At 33.4% G+C, this 27,503-nt stretch overlaps 2 protein-coding genes across 3 annotated transcripts in view; one reads left to right on the top strand and one right to left on the bottom strand.

Moving 5' to 3' along the window:
* LOC127852356 (fanconi-associated nuclease 1-like) overlaps window positions 1-27,503 on the top strand; it is an 83,529-nt gene that overhangs the window by 10,757 nt on the left and 45,269 nt on the right. The gene's annotated exons all lie outside the window — the stretch shown is intronic.
* On the bottom strand, window positions 15,638-27,293 carry LOC127852357 (uncharacterized). Its single transcript, XM_052386305.1, has 2 exons — window positions 27,071-27,293; window positions 15,638-18,270 (listed from the first exon to the last, which is right to left on the bottom strand). The coding sequence occupies exons 1-2, from the start codon at window positions 27,147-27,149 to the stop codon at window positions 17,192-17,194; spliced, it is 1,158 nt and encodes a 385-aa protein (XP_052242265.1). The 5' UTR covers window positions 27,150-27,293; the 3' UTR covers window positions 15,638-17,191.

Below are 27,503 nucleotides of genomic sequence, written 5' to 3'. Positions count from 1 at the left end.
ACTCATCAAATTATTGGAAAAAATAGTAGACATAGATAAATTAATTTGTTTCTAAATTTTTCCGTAAACAATTCGCGTTATATATGTATTTTGAAAGGTTAATGATTTCTTTTTTATTTTGTGTTTTCATTAATAAATCAAACTTATTTAATGTTGGCCATCTTTGATAATATGCCTTTAAATAAGTTTTTCTAATATCTTTGTATATTGGACATATTAATAAGAAATGGTATTCACTTTCTACGACATTAAGATTACAAAATTTACATTTCCTATTATCCCGAGGAATATTGTGGTATCGACCTCGTTCTATTTGTAATCTATGTGATGATAGGCGTAATCGAGTTAGTGCTATTTTATTTTATTTTTGTTGTGGAGATATCCAGATATTGTTCTGTATTAAACGTGTCCTTGATGCGGCAATATGTATTTAGTCTTGATGAATTATTGATCTCACTGTACCAGTGTTGCTTGTAATGATCGAATAATCGCTGTTTTATTAGATTGTATATGTAGGTTTTTCAGATTTTTCTGTCAAGGTTTCTTGTTCAGTCCATACAAAAGTTAAACCTAGCTGCTCGAGTGTTGATTTGATTTGATAAGCCCAATTTCTTTTGTTGTATGTTATGTTTTGTTCTGCGTCATTGAAAAGTGATTCATATATTATTTTTATGCGACTATCATTTGTACATGATATTATTTTAAACCAATATTTAAAGATGTGTAATTTACGCATGACAGATAAAGGGTATCGTCCTAATTCGCCATACAGTGCTGATAGATTTGTTGATTTGTTGACACATAGAATTTTTCTTAAACATTTTGTATGAATTATTTCTAGTTCTTTTCCTGAATCTTGTCCCCAGATTTCAGCAGAATAGTGAAGAACGGGGGTTACTAATTTATCAAAACGATTTAATTTTTCTTTTGTTGCGAATTCATATTGGTTTAAAACAGAGTAAAATCGATGAAGCGCTCTAATTCCATGTTCTGATATTGATTTTAATGTTTTATACCAGTTTCCGTTTTTGAATAAAGTTACACCTAAATATTTGAATGATGTGACGATTTCTAACGGCTCACCATATAACGTAAAGTTAAAACTTGTGTGTCGGTTATTTTTTTCGAAAATAACAACTTTTGTTTTACTCGTATTGATTTTCAGTTTGTATTTATTGCAATAGTTTTCAACGTCATTTAACATTAGTTGGGTTGATGTTGGAGAAGTTGAAAATAGGACTTGATCATCGGCATAAGATAATAAAAAGAATTTAATATCGTTGATCGTTATGATTCCTTCAATATTAGAGTCAATATTTTCAATTATGTCATTAACGAACATCATGAACAGGATGCTTGAGCATGGGTCGCCTTGTTTCATACCAGCATGTGAGTTGATGTAATCTGATGTTTGATTGTTTAACCTGACGGCTGATTTCACTGATGAATACATAGCTTTGAATGCGGCAACCATTTTAGAGCTTATTCGTTCGGTGATTAATTTTTGCCATAATAGTGATCGATTTATACTGTCATAACATTTAGCATAATCAATAAAAATGCAATATAATTTTTTACCAGAGTTTAGAACTTTGTTAATTATACTGTGTAGTATAAAGATACAGTCGACTGTGCTCTTTCCCTTTTGGTAACCAAATTGACAGTCAGATATAATGTTGTTTTCAACACACCATTTCGTTAGTCTGTTTAATAGTACTTGGGAATATATCTTTGATAAAATATTATTTAATGTTATTATTATATAATTTTTCGCATCGCTCGGATCACCGCCTTTAAATATTGGTGTGATGTAACCCATTCCCCAGCTTGTTGGATATTGTGCAGTATCAAAAATGTTATTGAATATAGTTGTTAAGTACGGTTTTATAGAATTATATGCTGTTTTAATAATTTCACCTGAAATTTTATCAGGTCCACTTGATTTGCCGTTGTTTTGCTTGAAAACTGCTTGATATATTTCTGACTCTGTAATTGGCGAATCGAGCTGTTCAGTCTCGGTTTGTGGTGTGTTTAAATTCTGTTCATTTATATCAAAATCTGTATTATCGAATGCATCGTTTCCGATTAAGTTATTAAAATGATTGAACATTTCGTTAATATTTGTATGCTCTGCATTTTTATTATTAGGTTTATAACATTTTTTAAGTGTTTTCCAAAACATTTTTGGTTGCGTTTTTGCAATTTTATTTAACCGTGTGCTTTCATTCATCTTATATCTATATTTTGCTTTTCTACGAATAGCGTTGTATTGTGTTCTATAATGTATAAATAGTTGTCTATTTGGGTTGGATGTATTTTTATTAAAGTTATTTTTTGCGTTACGGAAATTGCATTTTGCAGTTTTACAAGTATTATCAAACCATTCTGGCGCTTTTGGATGTGATTGTTTATTGTTATGAATTGTAAATACTTTTCCAAATATCTGAATGCTACTTTCGTGTAAATATTGCGTTAGAGTGTTAATTTGATTATTAACATTAATTTCAGTAAAAATTGTATTTAATACATGTAATTTTTCATCTATTAACGAAGTAAATACTTGTGACTTATCATTATCAAATATTATTTTTAATTCTTGTAGTTTTGTTTCCTTTTTATTGCTTTGTAAGTTTATATTGCTTACTGTTTGAAAACTAAAATAAAGTGCAGCATGATCAGAGAATTCGCTGCAATCAAGTATTTCAAATTCATGAATGACATTACCGAGGAATATATCGTGGTGTGTTAGTAAATAATCGGTTACGCTAAGACCACGTGGTGAGGTGAAGGTGTAATTACCTGTTCTATCTCCGGGCATACGACCAATCTCCACGCAGATTTGTCGTTCCTTGCTCTCACATACAACTCTGCATAAGGCTCAGCACGCAATTTTGTATACCAAATAGCTAAAACCAAACAAACGCATACAATGTATATTTGAGTGGATATTTAAGATCGCCTGCATTTAATTAAGAAATATGACTTTAAAATGTACGATAAATCGTGCAAAAACGTGTGAGTTTTTATGCAACTCTTTGGAACTATTTTATTGCCCATTTACACAGATGTAATCATTCCACGCACTTCACAAATGTAAACAATTGTACATATTTTTTATTGAGTGACGTTAGGCATTGCTTCGACGTATTTATGTATGTTGGTTTCTTAACATAAAAAAAACATATCAATTTTATAATAATTAGTTAAGACTGATATAAGATATCATGGTATGAGATGGTTTTCTTTAATGCAGTTAATGCAATGTAACCGTCGTGCAAGAGATTGTTTAGTGTACTGTAACCTCAATGATGAACGCTTGGAATGATCATTACATGAATGAGACGCTTTCAAAACAATAGTCCGTTCTGAGTCCAACACAGAGGTGAATGTAATATGACCGTCGTGCAAGAGATTGGCATACGACCGTTAATAATGATATGGTTGGTTGATTTGCATAGAGAGATTAATGATCGGCCTTGACAGTCAGTTGTATGATCTTCATTCATTCGTTTCGGAATGTGTCCTAAATTTGGTTCATTTGAATTTGTGTTAACGTTGTAAGTTTCATCCAAATGTCTATTTTATTCTAATATATCGAATAATAAGCCAGTTCTAGCATTTAAATCTCCTACAATAAAAGTATATCCTAAGGTACAATATTGTTCAATATTATTCTCTATTTCTTCGAAAAAATCAAAATCGACATCTCTTAAGACTTTCGAATTGGGTGGTGGAATGTAAGTACAGCAAATATAAACATCTGTATCAAAATTTAACAGTTTTCTATCTATTTTTAACCATATTATGCCAAAATCATTTACTTTTACAATTTATTTTTTTTCTTTTAATGAGGTTTTAAAATAAACAGAAATACCTCCGGCTTGTCGGCCTTTTTTAACTCCATAAGATTTATATCCATAAATATGTGTGCTTTTAAAGTTTTGAATGTTTAGACTTTGCACTCTGTTTTTATTGGTGCAGGTTTCACTTAACAAAATGATATCATATTGATTAATGTATTCAAAAAAGTCAATATCCTTTAATTTTCGTATCGGTCCATTTATATTCCACGAAATAATTTTTAACGTTCCATTGTCCTAATTGTTTAGTTCATGATAGCCGCCGTTTTGTCCTTTCACTAGAAGTCTTGATCCTGCCCTTTTGGTTGTTCTGTCTGCATTTCGTTTCCGGTCAACTATGTGTTGTTTATTTCGTCGCTTTTCCAGGGTAGCCTTCGTCTGCTGTATCCCAACGCCTTGGTGTAGCGCCCTTAAATCTGGATTCTTTTCAATTGAGGCTTAATGAACGAGTTCCCGGTCGGAATAATGATGGAACTTCGCCACTATTGGTCTCGTTTTGCCCGGTGTTTCCTTGCCTATTCGATGGACCCTATCAAGTTCGATGTTTTTTTCGATCTGTAATACATTTTGTATGAGTGTCTTGATTAGCTCTTGGCAATTTTCTTGCTTACCAGGTTATTCTTTAATGCCATTAAAGAGCAGATTCTCTCGTATGCTATGGAATTCCAGATTGTCGTTGGCATCTTCAATTTGCGTTAATTTTGTCTGGAAGCTTTCCAGAAATCATGCATGACAGCAATTTGCCGTTGCTCGACAACAGCAGTAAATATGAACAAAGGTCGTTAATTGTACAGACGCTGTTAGAAGCACGCATTCTTAACTGGTTTTCACATGACACTTTCTGCCTGTTTTAGGTCGAAATTAAATCATGCAATCGTTCAAAATGGATACGTTTAACGGCACAATAATACATTAAATATTTAGTTGTAACTTATTTCTTAAAGGTTTTTTCACACATTTTGCATGTATACAATTTTGTCATAAAATGCTTGAAATTGATAAATGTATATCTTTGAACTAGAAAGCTCAATTAATAAAACAAGTATAAAATCAAAGAAAGTAAAAATGTTATCGAAAATAACTTGATCTATGTATAGATTAAGGTTGTTATACATATGTTCCATATGCGTAATTCTTTAAAGTCCGAAGTCGGTGTTTTCAAGCTGTTAATCAGATATGAGACAGCATTATCCCATACTATACCTTGGAAAAAATCACTAATTGCACGGTCCAATTAACGCTGGGTTTAATCAATAGTAGTTTCCATTAAAGAATAATGGTGTGCATGGTATGTGATTTTGAAGCTGTTTCTAAAGGGACAGCTTTGTTCGTTAAAGAGGATTAATGTTTTTTCCCAAATCTAGCGAAAACCGAGATATGACTATTAACATGTTTATGGGGTATTTTCACGTTTTGGTAAATTGACAAAATAAAAAATGTCTCAGATTCGCAAAATTTCGTTTTAGTTTTGATTTTTGGGAAAAAAACAATAATACATATGTCCTTGTATAAGCACAGATGGCCGAGTGGTCTAGGCGATAGAATTTTACTCCAAGACTCCATGTGTCAGTGCTTCGAGCCCAGTTGGGGGTTCCTTATTTTTCCTTCTTTAATGTTATTCTTGTTATTTATTTTTTACTCGAGCCTTTTAGATCCAATGTTTACATTTATCATATTAAAGCAATAATTTAATGACAAACTTAAATACATGCCAAAATCTTTGAAAAGGCCCCTTTAAGGTACTCGACCTTTGTCATGGATTATCGAAGATACTAAGTGTTATTCCTTTCACATAGACCATGATCAAGCGATCAACATTGAAACCTAGAATTAATAATGTTCGAGAATTGACTTAAACAAAGTAACAGAAAGTTAATATTAAAGTTGCGAATAATATAAAGAATAGCTACGCAATCCCTTGTGACATTTGTCAATCACTACAGTACGCATGACCACTAAATACTGGATAACCTTCTGAACTAGGAAAATAGTTGACAGCTTAACAACCGGCTGTGATTTGAATGAAATACACTTGAAACCGCCTGAAATAGTCTTACCCCCCTTCCCTTCCCCAAAATACACCGCTAACAGGGCTTTGCTAGTTCTGATTAAGAGAAAAGTTATATGGATCAAATCGTGTGGGTGTCGAAAAGAGTATAGTCACAGACAACAATAAAATATGAAACATTAACAAATGGCATATACCATGCAATTGAGGTATCAATAGTTATGGTACTTGTGTATTTCTTTTCAATGAAATCTATTTACATATGAAGGTTCGGGTTGATACCTCTGATCTCTAATCATTTCCTGGACAAACAACACGAAGGTCAAACGGAACACATGATCCCCCCTTATATTTGTCTTGCAGTGGTATATAATAATAACACGATTTGTATGGCGTCAACGACCACCTTTTCGTTAATCTTATATATAGTATAAGGCAATTGTTAACATATTTTCGTTTGTTTTTTAAGTATCATTAAATAATTACTAGCTCAACTAAATTATCGGAATAGTTTTGAACAATTATAATATAAATAATGGGCCTGTCCTTGAGTCTGAACGTCTAATAAACAAAGCGAGCGCGCTCTCAGTTTACCACGCAAGCTTTTTAATTAGATGTAGCAGTTGGATCGCCATGTCGGGAGTACACGTTTTTAAAATTATCGATGAAAATGGTTACGATTTCAATTGATGATAAATAACTAACAAACATGTTTTTTAAAACTTTTTCTGTGCAAGAGTGTTATTTCGCTTATTCACATACATTATTTATGTTAAATTTTGATTTTTTAAGAATTTTCATTTACAATTATCAACTTACCTAACTGTGAAGAATAGTTTGATAATGTCGTTATATGTCGACATTTGTGAGCGATTTGAAATAAAACTATACAATATAGATCTACGACGAGCAAAGCAACAAATTTGGAATATTAGGAAGTTTTCATAACCCTACGCCTTAGCAATTCCTGCACAAAGGTCCTTTTTTGTTCTAAATCGTACACACCCTACATTTGAATAATCCCTCACTACACTTAAATAAACTCACCATAAATTTTAATAAACCATCAATTCACTTACATAAACCCACCCTACACTTTAATAAACTTAAATAAACCCATTATTCAATTTACTGTGTTGTAAAAAAAAACATCTTTATTGTAAACGGTGTTCGTTGTATAGTTATCATACGAAGGCGATGTAACAAACCAAAACGCGATCGTTCTACTGTTTTTCATATCCGCAAAGTATTTCTGGTGTAGTTATTCATTCAAATAGTAAACATGTGTCAAAGACAAAACTAGTGCGTATATACACATGCTAATACTAGCAAATACATTTTATTAACACAAATTGTATTAATAGTAGTAATTATCACAACATTGGCTATAAGGTGTTTGTTTTTTCAGATACGTTATATGGCAGTTAGAATTAAGCATTACGTTAGCAAAAGTTCCTCTGTCAATAACAATTAAGCAGAATCCTTAACACTGCAGTCATACGAATATGATTGAATAGGGTTTTAACCGGTGTTTAATGCCTATCTAGCCTGTGCTCAGAGGGGGTAATCGCGTGATTGTCAATACGGCGACGTCCGTTCCGAGACATTTATTTTTGTCTGTGTTTTACTCTTTATTACTTTGTTTATTTTTTTACGCTCTCTTTCCAGCGATATCAGTGAAAAGGTGATTAGCGTCTATTTCATATTTAAATTCGCTTTATATCTCGACTTTACTCCCCGCAACTTTTATAAGTGGAGCCCTAATTAGGTCATCCCGCTAAGAAATTTCGCAGCGAGTAAAGTAGAGATATAGAGCGAATATAACAATGGGATAAACGCCAGTAACTTTCTTGCTATTATGGCTCGAAAGTGATAGGAAATAAAAAAAAATATTACAAGTAATAAAGGGTATAAAACGGCGAAAAATACCTGCCTCGGCATGGACGTCGCCATCTTGATTACGTGATTACCCCCTCTAGTGCCGCGCAGGGAAAATGCAAACAACAAAAACCATCACTATGCAAAGGTGATTTTCCCGATCCGCTTCATTATGAATTGTTAAGTTACTTAAAATGTTACATTTGATTTTGATGTTTGTGTATCCATCCATTAATAATTGTTACATACGCTAACAACCAACGATTTCACTAAAGCATACCGCTTTTAAATTTGAAACTGCATAAAACAAAAAATGCATGTCATGTGTTCATTTATAATTAAACAAAAACAGATTCAAATGATACATGTCAGTATTCATTTCTTTAAGTAAATGATTGCCCAGGTCATATTTCAGGGCTAAATATTATGAAGAATGGAACTTTTGATGAAGGTGTGTGTGATGTACTAATACCGATCACAAAGACATTACTTTGACGTTAAAATTAAAATAGATAATATTTTTAAAAATCTGAAATAAATATATGCATATTGTGAAACTGTTTGAAATTGTGATCGGAAACGTTATTCGTCCTATTATTATGTTACGTGACACTATTTAAATTCTTATCCACATAATTTCGTTTGGCCAGGCATTCCGGTTTTCAACTTTCAATGGAACCAGCCTCTGTAACGGCAAAACCGGTCTAAACCGCCTCTCTGTCATGAACTGTATAATTCTTGAACCTTCGACTGACGTTCTATGAAAATCCCATTCCATTAACAAAAATCTTACATCGACTTCCTCAAAGAACTTCTTCCCACCTGACATGGCTTTATACTCGTAGGATTCTATGTCCATTTTTACAAACACTGATTGTTTCCTAAATAGCGGCACTAAGTCGTCCAACACGATTGCCATGGAGCTTTCATCATCCCTGCTATCATTTGTGGCGCTAATTCCGCTTTCTATTTGCAAGGCACCGATGTTTCCTTCCTTATGTTTAAATCGAACTGCTTCTTCCCTGTCCGAGAGTGCATTCCAGATCAATTTAACCTTTCCCGTGAGATTTCCCTTCACAAGAGATGTCGCAACCATCTCCAGATTCTTTCGGTTAGCGTCCAGAGCTGTTGCCTTTCGTCCGAACTTGGCAACAGCAAGCGTGTACACTCCGACGTTACAACCTATGTCCAAAAATGAAATACTTTGATTTTCTTGGAGTATTTTAACCACTTCTTTGATATAATCACCTTCGAAACTCCCTTTGTTTATTATATCATTTGAAACATAGATATCGGTCGTTGGGTCGTAAACACAAATCGGAGTGCTTTCCAGATGATCTATTTTTAGATCAACGCATTTATAAATCTGTTTCGCATCGGAATAATCCACAGACGTGTCAAACATCCGAACATTTGACGACCCTGACATTTGAAGTTTACCAAGGCTGCCCACAGTGTCAGATTTGGAGTCATTTGACGACTCTGTCATTTTAAGGTTGTCAACGGTGTCCAAAGTGACATATTTAGAGTACAGTAGAGCCTTCAGAGATTCATATACTTCTTTAACACCAAAACATATGCATAATAGCACCAATGCAAGTAGAATTCCTTTCATGGTTTTGTTTCTTGAAACAATAATTTTTATTTGCATATTTTACGATATTTTATCACCGGCAATGGGTAAGTGTTTGATTTTTGTAGAAGCAAATAGTAACACTGTCATCCAAGTAAAATTGGTTAATAAAACGATGAATTTACTTTGCCTTCATGAATATTTAATTGCAATCCGTACATAACCGCAGTCGACTCTAAATATCGATAATAAATACCGTTCATGATACTGTAAACGTATAGAAATTCGTCGGTATGAAATTTCGTGGTTTAATAAAAGCAACTAATTCGTTGACACGTAATTTCGTGGATTTCAAAAATTTTCGGAGACTGACCGTAATAATAATTTAACTTTTATTAAAACAACAAGAGTAATAACGAAGCATAATCTGCTAATCTGTGTCGACAGCAAGACTTGAGGTTAATGTGCACTAAAGCATGAAAGTGTTGTCGATAATTGTCAATAAGAGCGATACAGCGGCGCACTTGTTTGTCCCCGCTCGCTAATTGCCATCAATGTTGTTTCGACAATATTTGCAATTCTCAGCGCAATCGATCACCTAGTAGTAACAATTAAGTAATAAGGTCCCCAAAATAACGTGTGAAAACCGTTGTCTCTTTTAACTTTAATTGGCACTAATTGACATATGTGATACTTCTGCAAACTGTTAATTTGACAACGTCACGTAAAAGAGAACAATCGTTGATGTACAGTTTAAATACCGTGCTTGATTTAAAAAGTAGTATTACCCAAACACTTATCAAGAAAACAACATATTGTTTTAACTAGCATAGCTCAATCAAACAATGTCTCTTTCAAAATGGTTGAAAACGCGAACAGTTTAGACACGTACTCCTACAATAGCACGATTGCCCGACATGACATTCCGAAATGTCCGATTTCGGATTAAAAATGTATAAATAATCGTTGGTACTTGAATTCGTAGTTCATCGGACCAACACAATTCAGGAAAATTCGTACCACACGAAATTTAATGGTTTTACAGTATTTGATAAGAACTATATGCACGTATACTGCGCCCATAATTTATTATATCGATAGTGCAATGGTTATAGTGCGAAATAGCGTGTTTTAGATAACTAGAAGCAGAACTTGGTTTCAAAATTCTGATCAACTGTTTCTGGGCAAACTGAGTACCATTGACAAAAGATTCATTGTGGTTTAATTTTCAAGGTACAAAAACGCGTAACGCCGTATTCAGGAACTACTGGTACTCAATAAATAGAGTCTATAATAATGTCTCAAATCAACAATAGCGAAATAGCTTTCTGTCACTTAGAACTTAAAGGGGCCGTCCAACAGATTTTTGGCATGTATTGAAGCTTGTCATTAAATGCTTTATATTGATAAATTAAAACATTTGAACTAAATATCTCCAGTAAAAAAGCAAGAATACAATTTTTAAAAATGAAAAAAGTAACCCTCAACAGGGCTCGAACCACTGACCCCTGGAGTCCCGGAGTAAAAAGTCTCCCGCCTTGACCACTCGACCATCCATGATAATGCATAGAGCGGATGTATTTTTACCTATATAAGCAATCCTCGTAGTATCCCAAAACAAAACGACAACAACAGAACTTTCCAAATTATTCAATCGTTTCGCGTCGTACGACGCTTTATAATTTTCAGGTTTTCAAATCATCAAACGATGCATATAATAGATATTTAAGAGCATGGTAAATGGTCAGTATTGCTATTTCCTAAAATATATCACAACTAAAGCAAAAATTTGAGAATCTGGAACACCTTTTTTAAATTTTTGTCAATTTACCAAAACGTGAAATCTGTTGGACGGCCCCTTTAATAGCAGATTATACTGTATCTTTTGTTGAAATGGTTATATTCAATATAGTGATTGATAACCTTGCTATATTTAACATCTCTTTCAGGAATAATACACGTTTGATAGATGAATTCCTTAGGAGTATGTGCAACTTCGTCTATTTCTTTCGTATAAAGTTTTTTAGTTTCTTTGACAGCAATTTAACGTCGATCCTCTATCAAAATACTTGGAATTACAATTAGATTTAATCGGATTATAAAAATTAGATTTAATCGGATTGCATATGTTTCCGGGCTACTTTTGTTAAGAAAAAACTTATGTGTTTTTTCAACACTTTTGTTCGTTATTACAAACGACATGGCACTCAAACTGGTGTTATATTGTGAAATGCAATCTACAAAAGAAACTCGCACACTAAGAACATGCAAACAGGAGGAAATTTAATTATGTTACGATAATAATCTTGATATTACACCACCTGATTACCGATAGCGTAAATAAATAGGAATATGGCTGAACAATAGCAATGCTCGAGAGGAAACAAGTTATGAAATCACGTGAACGAACGAATCCTTGACGGTCTGCTTAGTACGACGAAATACATCCGCTAGCTTGATTAGCAAACATATATCAATATTATCACGGCACATCTCATTTTAGTACAGAAAGGTGAATGGCGTAATTGCATTACACTGAACTGACTGACGTTTTGGGGTAAGTCAGTGAAATAATGATATATTAGCTCATTGTCGATCAGTTAAGACACGACTTGTCTCATTCACGCAGCACTGATGCTCCTACGTTATTATCTGCCCTGGCGCCCTGGCGCCCTGGCGCCATAAAGCATGTGCTGTTATATGACAAGGCCTAGGATATTAACACTTTGACATGATATGAGTTCACATTTTACACAATTTAAGGATTATGGAATGGTAAATTACATCACAAAATTGCAATAAATCAATTGTTAAAGTATTGAAGTAAACACATTTGTCGTTTGAGCGTTGTGGAAACACTCAAGGCCTTTTGATATTTCTCTACTGCACTCGAAGCACCAATAAATTCAGGTCTCACCAACTCAAAATCTACACATCAAGAAAAATCACACTAACAACTAAATGAAAAATATTTCGCAATATTTACATAAGATTATTTAAGCAGCATTGTATATCATGTTGCTACGTTTGGTATACAGTCGACTTAAAAATTATGAACATATCTCCTGGGAGACGATTGGTCTGCCCACTTAATCACCTGACCAAGTGGTTGGGAAACTTCGAACAGCTAACACTTAAGTGGTGTCTGTGCATATAGATTACGCAATATGCGATTATTTTGTTGAACCTTGTTTTCTGCTTCAGATCGCATATAACGCTGGTTATTTATCATTTATTTATTATGCAAATGTATTACTTTACATTTATATTACGGCATATCTAATTTGAGTACAAAAGGTGTTTGACGTAATATAATTTATTCATTTATATAAAATGTATATAGATTTATTTATTTTGCAAATTTTAGTAAGTTCAACATGCTAACAGACACATGCACTGGTATGTATGCACAAAGTGTTACTTGCTGGTGTGTTATTCGCATTAGATTACACTTCTACAATGGCATTTATCGATATAATTGATACAGTATTATCAAAACAATATTTTTTACTTAAATCTGACACGAACAAGCGATTTATAACTGGGACTTCGGTTAAACACGTTTTCCGATTCAGAGCGCGTACCGAAATCCTCCATGTTATTACATATATTAGTGATTGTTAAGTTACATGTTGACAGTTTGGCAAAAATGACAAAACAAAGGTCATGGATTTAAAAATAAAAAAGGTGTGCATTATATTGATACAAGCAAACGTATACTTCTAATTAAAAATATTATCAAAAATTATCCCAAACATAACAGTTGAATGAGTACATGATTGTAAGATTCCGTGTAATATGTTTAAACAGTGCAAATATGACATTTATATATTATTATAATGTAAAGTGCAACAGTATGAATAAGACTTGTCATTTTCGGAAATAAAATTAACGTTATCGTAACGGAATTTCGTTTATCGTATATATTGAAGATGCCACGGTTGTCGAGATCAAGTCTCAGCATTTGAAAAGGTATTAACCGGACCAACTTGGTCTTTTACTATGAACTAATGTTGAACGTAAGAAGCCTTAAAAGTAATTAGCCCGAATAAACTATTAAATTATTCTTCACTGGATAGTTTGGATATTACAGTAGATACTCTTCGGACATTAATTTTTTTTCGTGTCCGAAAATTAAGATACGTAAAATGTTCTAAAATTAGAGGTGTCCGAAAATTTAGAAATAATTGGTGTCCGAAAAGTATCCTTATATTGAAATAAAAGCAATAGATCAATGTTCAATTATTTATTGTGATTCAATCTTCTATTTTGCTTTAAACCAATAAATACAACTTCACATAATTGCCAAGTCTTGATTTAAATTATAAAGAACAAACAGGTAAAAATATAAAACATTCTGCTTCTTTAATAAATCCAAACTAATTAAAATGCTACTTGGTTTGGTAAATCAATTGTTTTCTACCGGTATACATGTTTTTGAACCCAATGACGCGAATATAATGGTCCATTGAACTCAGGCATGCCAGGTTTTATAACAATAATCCGGCTGTAAAAATCCATGATAGTAGTCTCACAAGATAAGCTAAAACAGGGCCGAAGTCTGTAGAATAGCGCTGTAAAATATGCTGTCGGAAAACTTAGAAATATTAATTATGGACGAAAACCCGTATGCCCGAAAATTAAGAGTCACAAAAAAAAATGTTTTTGCTATAAAAGAGTTTGTACTAAAACTTAGAGCGTCCGAAAACGTCCAAAAACTTAGATTTATTACGGTAATTGATCCTCACTATTTAAATCGTGATCGTATACGTTTTAATGTTAAGATTGTTGTTTATTAACAGTTTGTTTTTTTCCTCAAAATTTATGTTTAGTTTTCAAATGCATTTCATTATAATTCGTTGAGTAAGTCTTAGTTTTATCGTATAATTGTATTTTTGCGTGTTTTTCCATTTGAATCATTTAGCTGTGGACCTAATAAGGGGCCATTAAATTATTGTTCAAGATTTACTAGTAAATAATTAAATTTAATAAATTGTGCATGCTCATCTGCTAGATTTTTTTTTATGTTTGTCGATTTGGAGTTGACGTATTTCACGATTGTTCCTAAATTCGTCCAAACCCTTTGCAACGGCTATAATCAGCAAATTGCAAAGACATTATTTAAATTGAGTGATCGGATTGAAAACTTGGAAAACGCTTTACATCCACGTATGCTGGCAACAAAGTGGTAATTGAAGGGGAAAAAATCTTTTCTTTTTTTTGTATGGTGTTTGCTCGGCTCCGATTGAATCGGTTCGAAACCTGGGTATATAACTCCTAAAGGGCCGGGAATATTTCGCTTTTGAATCAGGTACATAAGAGTGAGTCTCGCATTATAATTCACAATTTTATAATTATCGTAACCAAAGCTGAATAAAAATACGCAATAAAAAGTCCTAAAAAGGAAAATAAATTACCAATCGTGTCGATTATCTGATAAATATAGTTTAAAAAGTAAGGAGTATAAGTGGCTGGCACATAAGATTGTAAACGATTCTAACAATAACATTACCGTTATGGTTCATCATGTCGGGTTGAAATAATTTACGACACATACTCACCATTTAGAAATGAAATGTTACTTTTTCGAAATCCTAAGTCAAACTCAGCAATCAAATATCAAATTTCAGCTCTTTCAAGCGTGTGAAGACCGAACCATTTTAATTCATGGCACAGTTTTAAAAATAATGTAACAAAATAGTTAACTTTTAGTATATTGCTTGTGGGACCCGACTCCTACCTCAAATGTCGAAGTCACATTTAAATGTCAAACGTTCAGTAGGGACATACAACAGAATTTTTGTGGAGATTAACATTATCATTGAACTTTTGAAAATAATTCACCACAAATGTTTTGTGCCCGCTAGGAATAGGTCAAGGTCAAACATTTTCATGGTGCAACTAGTTCAATATTTCCATAAATTATTTATAATGTCGACATTATTTCGTCATGCCGACAGCTATCTAGATAGTGATACATTGATTACGTCTACGACGTTAACAAATCGTCTACACACATGAAAAGTTTCATTTTGAAACAGTAACAACAAAATAAATTTATGTGTAATTTGATTGAAGTCCATTGTTGCGTATTATTATATAACTGTCGCGTAGAGTTTTCAAAACGCATCCTAAGTGTAACGTGCTTTCAAACCTTAAAATATAAACACAACGTGAATGAGATTGGACCGAATTTTAGCCAGCTCAAAATAAGGAAACTGTCCCTAAAATATCCTGCTTGCAAATGTTAAAATAGACGTTCGGGTCATCTACAAAAGGGAAAAATAACAAACACAGACTTCTAACAAAATCGACGTTTTAAGTGCTTGTATTTTTATTATGTTTGCAAGTAAGCATACACTTTACGTAAAAGTCAAAACCTAATTAGTTAATAAGCTGTCTTAAATATAGAAAGGAAACCATAACTCACCACAAAAAGAGATACTATACGCTTACATATAGGGATGCACCAACTATATACAAAACTGTAAAACTTCACGCCCATAATACTGCAACCACCTTAAGAAAAACTAAAACTTCGTGTCGATACATGCATTAACCAATATACCAAACAATAATAATCAAAGTCGATTAAACTGTCACCACATACATGTATATACAAAGCAATGAAACTCCAGAAAAACAATAAAACAATACCACCTATACACGAGGCAAATAGACTCAAAGCTAAACAATAACACTACAAGTCGATAAATATACATATAAAATACAAATACATACATACAAAATAATTAAAGTCTTGGCCCATACAACTGCGACCGCATATAAAAAACAATACAACACCAAATTCATAATACTGCGATACCTATAATCAAAACAATAAAGCAATAAGCTCTAAAACTGCGAATACCTATCAACAAACAATGCAACTCCAAACCCAGCAGGTGCGAGTACCTATAATCAAAACAATACAACCCCAAGCCTATAACACTTCGACCACCTATTAAACAAAGAAATAAAAGCCCAACTAACTACAATTACATATAAACAAAACAATAAAACTTAAACTACAAAAACTACTAAAATAACCACTAAATATACATGTATAACAATAACATGTCAACATCTCTCAAACATCGATCGCCTATAAATTCAATAATGAAACTCGAAGTTACTTAAATTGCGACCACCTCTATACAAACATTCCATTCTTAAAGTGAATTTTCAAAGCGATTTCTTCTAAGTAAAAGTTTTGATAGTAATTGGAGAGTTTTACTAAATTATGTACGTGCAATACATGTGCATTTTAATCGTATGCAGAGTCCGATTTTTGCGAAGCATTTGCTAGGAAGATAAACTTATGGCTTTTAGCTCACCTCATCAGAAAAGTGTACAGCTTTTTACCACTCGAAAAGCCACAATTATTGCTCAACTTTGATAAAATTCGGTCATAGTATTATTGAGAATATCAAGGAAATAGTCGAATCTGAGTTAAGTGCGGGTAAAAAACAGGATCGCCAGGTCTAGTCTTCGAAAATAGGTGCACCTTAAACTTGCGATAGACTCATGGCATTCTTGTTTCAATGTCGGATTAACTGTGCAAACACTTTGTCGTACAATTAAAAACCAACTTCAAATTGAACTAAAATGTGAAAATAACAGTATAATTATGTATATCACAATTAACGTCACTATGGTAATACTATTCAATTAAAACCGACTTAATATAATGCTAAATGCTAAGCAAATGCAGATGATATGAGAAATCTGGACCTGATGTAATATTAAAACTCGGCACATATGTTCAGAGTTTAAATATAAAGTCAAGAGCAAATGCTGGTATCTGTTATCAGGAAAGTTCACTGACAAACAACCAGGAAAAAACTTATCAAAGTTAAGGTTGACTATACATTAAATTAAACTTCGACTTCCATTGTATGTTTGAACATTAGATTGAATCTTTTTCACTGGGATATATTTTCGTTTAGACCAATCGATTTTCGAATTAAATGAAAAGGTATATGCATGCTCAAGGAAGGTGAAGTTACTCGGCTTACGATCGAAACCCCTTCTCGTATAAACGACACACATTCTCTTGATAATAAGCGTTGCTTTACTCGGATTTTCGCAAATACGTTTAATTTTGTCTCTGTGCCAAGGATGTGGTTGGTCTAGAAAGTACCGCGTGTTTGGAATGTAGATTGCATCGTCATGCGATTCCGGAAGTTCTCCTTTGTAGAAATAGGGACTGCTGGTATCGCCGCTGATGTTAACTCTGTACATGTCAGTGTCGCTTATGTTGTTGTAACGTCTGTACTGCGTTGTGTAAAATAGTGGACCGATGAGAGTTGGACTGGCTTCAACTGTCTTTATTCCGGATATAGTCCGCAGAACCTGTTCCAGAAAGGGGTGTTTTGCGCGACAAAAGAAAACTCCATTCGGAATTCGATACGGGATATTTTCCCATATAATACCGTCTTCAAACGGTTCGGGTAAAACAATGCATGCGTATTTTGTGGTCACTATATCCAACGATCGTAGGCACGATGTGTCCAAATCTGCGTAAAGGCCACCGAATTCGTAGACAACTACGTAACGCATAAGGTCAGATTTTTGAACTGGCACCAAGGTCTTGTCATAAAAAGTTAATAACTCTGGATGTCTCTCTTCTAGCAGCTTTCTTGACGTCTTATGTGTCCAGAAGTAATACTTCCAGCTTGGATTCCATTTTGGAAATGTCTTCATGTATTGTTCAAACTGTTCAGGCACCTCAATATCGATTTCAGTATTGTTGTGATGACGTATCCATATTTGGTGGATGTTGTGCGGTATCCTGGGTACGTCCGTCTCCACGTGCGGGAATTCTACGTCAACGAAAGGCTGGAAGCCCATTTCCAGGGGAATATCATCGAGGAATTTAAGCTTCGAGCCTGTCAGTGCAAGTAGCTCGGTGCTGGATGTGGGGATGAAATACCAAACTGAAAAGGTGACTGCAAAAGAAAAATATTATGCTGTTATATAAAAAATTATTTGAAAATATTTAGCATTTACAGTCAAGTTATTTGCCAATGCCTTCGCATCACCCAAGTCTACCAAATCGACAATTGGAAGAAAGAACGACACATATACCCACCAGGTCGACTAAAAGTGCAACACATGTCTTTAATTGTCGTATCGGTTCTTTTTTCGTTCTGGTGGGTATACTTATCCTTCTGTAGAGTTGCCGTTTTGGCGATTTTATCTAAAACTGCTAAATGAAAAAATATATGAAATTTTTAATTAATCATTTGTGCACTTGCCGTTTATTTGAATATTACTGGGATTGATGTGCGGTTTAATGCATCATATAGTAGTTTTAACCCACCAATATATTGATCGAAGCTTTAATCATATTGAATGCTGTAGGGCGTGTTGTTTGTTTCGTTCTGTATTTTCTAGGCAATTGATCACTTACCTGAAATTAAAGACTTGATTGGGTTAATAAGAAATTCTTTCCTAATTATGTTTCTGGAGATTCGTTAGTCTTGTATATTTATTAAAGTTGACAGCGTTGAATAGATATATTTACCTTATTGTACGCCCAAATCGGTTGAACATACATATTTGTTTTTCAAATTTAATGAATTTCGTTTAAAATTACCTCATTTCGTGAATGACACTAACTCCGATCGTTTTCCAAGTATGTGTGTAAAAGACTTTACATGTATGTTGTGCAAAATTAACAGACATTGGTCTTGCATCTGTGGTTTATGACACCATGTTGTTATTAAATAACGGTATTTACAGTCTAGTGTTTCTTCTATAGAATACACTGTTTAACACCATTAAAGGCTCAACCACTATTGAAGGGTCTACTCGTTTGTTAACATCCGTTCTCTTCAAGCATACAGATCAGGCTCCCTACACGTGCTAGTACATGCTATTAAAGAGGCATTAATGCAGGGCGTGTCCTACGAGAAAGCGTGACCAGTGCAAGCTACACAAGATACAGTACCATTATCTAATCATATCGAAATCATTGGTTTTTGCGTTACCAACGAAACATTAAAATGAGATAATACATGCTCAAATAAAGGGTGCCAAGATTGGTTGTTTAAAAAATGTAATATGAAAAAACATGTGTAAACTAAATGGATAAAATATGGGTTTTTTCCAGCCATATAGATGTTGTAGTAAGTTTTGTGCGCAAGGGATCAATGTCTTGTTTTCCGTATTTTTTACAGTACATTAACTTCACTTTTATTCTGCAACGCGATTTCTGAGTTAATTGTTTGTACAAACAAATGCTTGCGAACAAACGTTAGCTTTCTTCAGAGAACGTTGTGGTAATTAAATATAACTATGCCAATAACAACCACAAAAACGTTTCTATTGCGTTTTCTTTCATTTTTTCTTTCTTATAAATACAGAAATCCCTGCGAATATATTTTATTATTGTGAATATACATTATGTTTTTAACACTTTATATATGCGCGTATATGAATGTAACCACATTTTACCAACCAGTGGGCGGAGTCTAAACTTTGCAGGTGTTTGATTTCTGAAGACTTTATGTAAATATAAAAATTCAATACAAATGATGCATGCTATATATGAGTTAGGCGTTCATATATAAATATAAATAAATCTACGTGTCCGATATAAAATAGTAAGCAATCACCGTTTTATTCGTGTTTCTATATATGTTAATATATATTACATTAAATAAGAATTCGTGAATCAGTTACGAAAATAACTGTATTGGATTAAGGTTATTGAGGAAAATGGGGTCGTGTATCATCGCAATATTATATATATATATATATATATATATATATATATATATATATATATATATAAAGTTCAAATACATTTTGAGTCGTGCTATCCGAGTAATCTAGTTGTCGAAAAGTCTCGCTAATTGGAAACATAATCAGTGGCCATAGAAGACACCTAACAAATCATGTTTGTCCTACTGTTGTATTTTTAAGACAAAATGACATCCGTGTCAACGCAATTTAGCTTACCTCCAAAAAGGAATAACACACGAACAAGTCCAGATATAGTAAAATTCATTTTCAAAATGACATGTTTTCTTAGTATATTGCAGTTTGCCATAGCTATTACTCTTCTTAAGTCAAATTGAGTTCAAAACAGCAAAACAAATGCGAAGCAAAACAACCTGCCAATGTAAAGACAGCAAAAGCTTTAACAAATCAGTTAAATGCCTATCAATAAATCACAAAGTCTGCGAACACTTGGTACCGCTTTACGGATGCATTGTCCTAGGTCCTTGAAAAGCATGATTTATGACTTTATTGCATTGCTTAAATCCTTCGTGTGAATAATTGTGCAGCGCATGCCGCCAATCTTCAACTCGTCTATTAATGCGTTAAGTGGGTTGAATATTTTAATGCGTAAATTTGGCTACCATAACGAGCCGAGAAAACATAAATTCGTCTCATTATCGCCGATTCGAGTGAACGTAACAATTGAATATGCGTCACATGAATTAACAAATGCTTTCGCTTACAAGAGTATTTTTTGTCGAAATTGTAAATAGAACAACATTAATTTCAAATTATAAGTATTATAGTAATTAAACAAACTCGATCACAGGTCGCTCTTTGTAGGATGTCTAGAAGTAGCTGTCGGTTTCACTGTAGTTAGCTTATCAGAATTTACGTGTACTCTGTAGTTTCGAAAAGTTCTATATACCTGTCACTAACGCAGCAATGTCATTCAGGTATGGGTGGAAATTAAAGGCAATATTAAAATCATAGAAATGACCATTTCTTGTTTATACATGACTAGTTCGTGCGTATCTTTTACATGTTTATTACAAATTACAAACCGATTTCTCGTCACTTACTTACTTGTGTGCCTATATTTTAATTGTATTCGCAATGCCAACATTTGTATGCATACAGTTTTATGATAGTTAAGATGGTTGGAACGGCTTACTGCAAGTCAACAATTTATTAAACTAGTCAGCATATCGATGGATTTCCTCTAAAAACAGTTTCTTTGTTCCATAGAACTTTACACTATTTCACGAATTTATTTTTCTAGTCACCATGATGTGTTTGTAACGACCACACCGTTGAAAGTATTTACACTAGTCGAAGGTATGTTTCGATACGTGCCTCCAGTGAACTAGCAGTTTACAATTCGTTCATTTCACTAACATATCGGCTTTTCCTTCTGCAAATCATAGCAAAGCTGATATATCTGTATAGCAAAGGATAATATCTTTGCGACGTTTACACACACATAAATACGTTTTGTTTAATTGTACCCTGCGATTAAAAAAAGCATTAAGTTAATTTTAAGAAATGATAAGTGTCAAATGGCGGTCGCGAATTTTTTTAATTCCTGAAGACTTTACGTAAATATAAAATTGTCAATACGAATGATGCGAGCAATATATAATTTAGATGTTAATATATAAATATAATTAAATATACGTGACCTATATACAATACTTATAAATTACCTTTATTATTGTATTTTCTAACTATGTTAATATGTTTACATTAAATGACATTTCATGAATCAGTAATGTTTACGAAAACAACCGTATTAGATTTAGGTTATTGAGGAAAAATGGGGTCGTGTATCATCGCAATATTCTTGATACCTATAGAGTTCAAATATATTTTGAGTCGTGCTATCCGAGAAATCAAAATGTCGAAAATTCTCGCTAATTGGGAACATAATCAGTGGCCATAGAAGACACCTAACAAATCATGTTTTTCATACTGTTGTATATTTAAGACAAAAATGACATCCGTGTTAATTCAAAGACATTTATTTTTTTGCATTTAACTAACCTCAGAATAGGAATTACACACGAACAAGTCAACATATAGTATAATTCATTTTAAAAAGAAAAAGTTTTTTTTAAATGTATTGCAGTTTGCCATACTTATTATACTCCTTAAAATCAGACTTCTGAAGTAAAAAAAAAAAAGTAAGATAAAGATCAATAAATCAGAAAGTCTGCAAACACTTGATAGCATGTTACGGAGGCATTTTCTAAAGTACTTAGTATAGTTATAGAACAATTTATGATTTGATTGCATTGTTTTGACTCTCCCCGTGTGAATTATGAGCGTATTAATAGTTCACTGATCAAATATAGACAAGTGTGTGTCGGTATGATTAAATAAAGATACTTTACTAAAACTTCCGCGCAGTGATGTGACTCGTTTCGAGTACGGCTCTTTCAAGTCCATGTCACCATTGAACATAACATGATGATGGTCATTTATTGTTTGTGAACTGGTCGCCGCAATATGATTACAGCAGGTTTCGAGTTCAGAATGATGTAATTACGCTTATGCATTGTTTACTGTCAAACTTTTGAATTATACATATTTCTGTGTGTTAAGGTTAAGCGTGTTGCTTGAAGAAACTTACTTAGCATATTGTACAATGACCCAGATTGTTTTATTTTCAGAGCGTTTAGTGTTTAATGCAAAAAGTGATCTAACAAAACAATAAAGGTGTCATCAGATTGTGTGCATTTTCAAGCATGAAGACGATTTACTTTTGTATCAGTCTAATTAAATTGTCTGTCTGGGCCTTCCTGCCTGTACCTGCCTGGGCCTACCTGTGCCTGCCTGGGCCTCCATTGGCATGCCTTTGCCTGCCTGCCTGGGTCTGGACATGTCCGTCTGTCTGTCTGTCTATCTGACCGTCCGTGTGTCTGTCTGTCTGTATGTTTGTCTGGGTCTTTCTGCATTGGCTTGCCTGCCTGTCTGTCTGTTTTACTCTGTTTGTATGTCTGCCTGTCCGTCCGTCTGTCTGTCTGACTATATGTTTGTCGGGGCCTGCCAACATGAGCCTGTCTGCCTTTCTGTCTTCCTGCTGTCTGTTTGTCTGTCTGCCTGTCTGTCTGCATGTATACCTGTCTGTGTCTGCCTGTCTGTCTCTGCCTCTCTGTCTATGTTTCTTCCTGCCCGCCCGCCCGCCTGGCCGCCCGCCCGGCCGTCCGCGTGCGTGCGTGCGTTCGTGTAAGTATGTATCTATGTATGTTAGTCTTTAATCTAGAAAGGCAGAGGGGCATGGCACATGACTTAAAAGGGGCATTTTGCACGGCGATTCTCGTACAAATAGCACATTATGTGCTTTCAACTTTTTGAAATTTTTTATCACAGCTTAAAACTTTGATTTATACATTTTAAATGTCATTTTCGTTAAAACATCACGCAAACTGTGTTCTTAAAATACACAGCTATTGTGTTAACGTGTGCATTTATTATTATATATTTTGGACAACATTCAAATCGAATGCAAAACAAGAAAATGTAATTGATCATGGCAGCTCTAAACTGAAAGTTAACTTTCCGGATGTTTATGACTAGCGTGCATCGGGTATGCACAATGACGTCACATTCATATCGAACGCTCTCGTCGTTTTCGAATGAAAATGTTAACTTAACAAGGGACGTATACATGAAATAAATTACATGTGTTTCATAATGCATTTAATAAATGCCACTTTTTAACTATTCATCTTGTCTGTATTCATTAATTAAAGTGACAGTTCGCGGAATAGATCGTTGTTTTGCATATAAATCGTAAAGTTAGAAATAAACTTTACATAAATTCATTGAAATATATTTTGTATCGAGGTTGACATCGAAAACCTGGTCAAAATCGGTTTTGAATCGATAAAATAATACATAAATGATCATAAATACCTGCAATAGGCGGAATTCATTGCAGCATCGCGAGTTATGCAAATTGCATCTATATTTATCTTTCTCTAAACATTATAAGCATATGGAAGATAAATACATAGATTTAGTAAAAACGTAACGTTGCAACACAGGTTCCGTCTGTAGCAGATTAATTTTGCATTTGTCCTTACCTTTTCTCCGCTAAATTCGCCTGTATCCGCAATTTTGTTTGTTTAGGTTTGAATTAACTTGTCGAATCATGAATATTAATTAGATCGTGTTCGTACTTTACCGTACTCGACCCCAAAATAAAAATCGCTATATTGTTTGTTTTCGACCGATTTCAACCGGATTTTCAATGATATTCTCAATAAAAATACGTTTTCTTACGATTCTGCCCATATATATCAAACGAACCGCGGTACATGTATATGCAGGTTTGCCACTCATGGACCAGGTAGGCATTTAATAACAAACAAATCCTATACATGTTAATAAGAGTTTTTCAAATCGGCGAGGATTTGACTTGTAATAGACAGTATGCGAAACTCGGATAATCTTTAGGTACCGCGGTAATAACAATCTATACCGTTACGGCCCTTGTGTCTTACGAATATTCTGATATTAACAAAAGATTTCGGATCACTTTTATTTGAATAACAATACGAAACGCCGTTGATTTAGGTAAATTTTATGTGTACCTCCTGTAAGTGAGTGAAACACAAACATACGCGAGGACTGAATAACAACTATTGCTGGTTTATTTCCTATAAATAGTCTGCGCCAGAATTTTGCGTCGTCAATGTTTGTCATTAAGAAACCTGACTATAATTAATTTGTCGACACAAAACCCAAGCCGTTTTCTGAATAACAAATTCCTTTTTCTGATTGGTTTCCATTGGAAATGCCATTTAGCCAATCAAAATGACGTATGCATCACAAAAATGCCGAAGGCGGAGTTAACAGGTCGTATTTGGAGCTTATACCAACTCGCGCAATTAACTGCTACCGGATGATAATTGATTTTTACAGCACTTTTCAGGTAATAGGCCCTCTTATATTGCGTCATACGCAGTCATGCATTAATATGCGCGTCTTGGGACACCGAGATAACACAAGATTGCAAAAGAAGATAACACTTGATACATATGGATCTAGATAAAAAGGCACCTGGCGCTAATTGGCTTTGAAAGGGGCAGCGTATCGCTCCGAAAAAATCATAAATATTTTACAAAATCGTATAATCTCCCTTTAAGTCGTATATTTTAGAGCATTTTTGTATGATTTGTAATTACCGGTTTTTTTGAAAAAGTTGCTAACTGAAAATGGTACTGGATACGTCTCACTGACCCGTATAGACTTTGAATCTAAGAGATAAAGTTGATAAATCGAGGGAAAAAACAATAACACATGTCCGCTTCATGCGGAAATTTGAAGTTATAACAAAAGTATCAATGTCCCAGTCCATATTTTTTTTATTGCAGTCAACATATAAACATAAAACTTCCAACCGGTTTAGCTTGATATGGTTTGAAAACTTGTTCATGAAATATATTGACGGCTGTAGTATATCTTGAAAGTCTACTTAATAATTATATTCTCACTGACTATATTCATAACCGTCTCCCCAGAAGGCAAAGCTGGGCTACTTCCGTTACAGCTCTTCTTTATCAATAAGTCTTTGGTGATTGGCGTAGCCTTTAAAGAGTCGCGAAGTTAATGTATTTTTAATTCAAATAATCAAGATTGACCCATCGTATCAATTGAATCTGCTCGACATGATACATATGGATGCTTTAAGTCTCAATTCTCTCCGGAAATTATGTCGATGTTATGATATACTTGTTCTCTATACACAATGATTTGCTAAATTCAGATGTTCTAATCACAAATTAACTATAGAAAACGTTTGCATAGAAATGCTTTTACAAATGATCGAAATTGTCAAATTTGACGTTGTTATCATAACATATAAGCATATCAATTTTTTGCTTTATGTATCGTCGAACGCATGAAATAACACGGAAATGTATATACATATATATATGTATATATGTATATATTATGGTAATATAAAACAGCTAGTTTTTGAAAGATTGATATTGTACATAGAATATATAAAAGAGTATATTTCGTGCAATATGACTACATAGCTACATAATATTTTGAATGCATCGAATATTTTAAAATTACAGTGTGTTAAATTTGTATAAGAACATATCATGATTTTATAGAAGAAGAAGAATTGATTCAAATCCGATATACCACATATCTTCAATGCGTTAGGTCAAAAAGACCCATGTGCATTAGTATAATCGTATCAACATAGTCAATGTCGTCAAAACGTAACATACACAATGCATATTGTTAATACAAAGATGTTCTTAATTAACATATAAAACAATAAACTAAATTTAAATAATTTTACGCCTATGGATAAGTGACTACTTTCGAACTCGATAATATCTAAGTCGACTACAAGATGCGCTGGTCTTATTCAATCTTTAAAAACACAAGCTGACATATTAATTAGTCACAAACATATAAATTAAGTCAATGCCGTCAAAAACGTAACATACATAATGCATATTAAATCAATAGTTTTAAACACTTGCCGATAATAGTATATTGTGCAAAATGATTTGATTTGATATTTTTCAAAATCAATCACCCACTAATAGTTGTCAAAAAGCGACAAAGCTAATCCTGGCCGATAGCGTCTGAACATGGTTAACTGAACATCACTTATAACAGAATCAATGTGGATTGGTGAAGAAGGGTGTTCCTTTAATTAATACATAATTATCAATATGGAGAGGAGTATATTCGGCCACATATAATCTGAGTATTAATTAACAAAATCTCTGTTATTTATACTGTTTTGTAAAAGCAACATCTAAACTTCATTTTTTATTTGTTACATACAGAAACTGAATTTACATGTGCCCGAAACAATACCACATAAAAATGTCAAGAAAATATATTCAAAAATATTAGCAATTCATGAACTAGTTTAAAACTATAAATTCAATAAATTAATTAAACAGAAATATGTAAGACCATAAATCATTAAACACTTACCAGGTATGTGTATAAACCCATAATACACATACCTGCACTTACCTATCGTGAATATAACTCCTGAACATTTTGCCTTGAAAAATGTAATATTCTTTCGTAAACGAACACGGTAACCTAACATCTTGAGGTGATTACAAAATACGTGTGACTTTTAGTAAGTAGCTAATTTAAAACAAATTGCAATCACGTGTTTATTTTAAATTATCTCAATCTTCAAATATAGATGTTTCATTTTGAGCATAACTTAAGTTCCACGAGTATGTGTTTACAGTGGCGCAGCTAAATGTAGCCCCTGATGTGATACACACTTCAAACTGTTCAGCGTGTGCATCACTTGAGACTCTTCTGACGCAACACTTTTCAAACTTTTACCCATTTATGCCTAGTGGACTTTTCCATCCTTCTAAATTGGAACAATTTATTTCCAAAATTAGGGATGTCTTGTATATTTATTTCTATATTTAGAATATTTCTT

This window comes from Dreissena polymorpha, chromosome 12 (assembly GCF_020536995.1).
Source record: "Dreissena polymorpha isolate Duluth1 chromosome 12, UMN_Dpol_1.0, whole genome shotgun sequence".
Classification (NCBI taxonomy): Eukaryota; Metazoa; Mollusca; class Bivalvia; order Myida; family Dreissenidae; genus Dreissena; species Dreissena polymorpha.
This window is presented reverse-complemented; position numbering and strand designations above follow the sequence as displayed.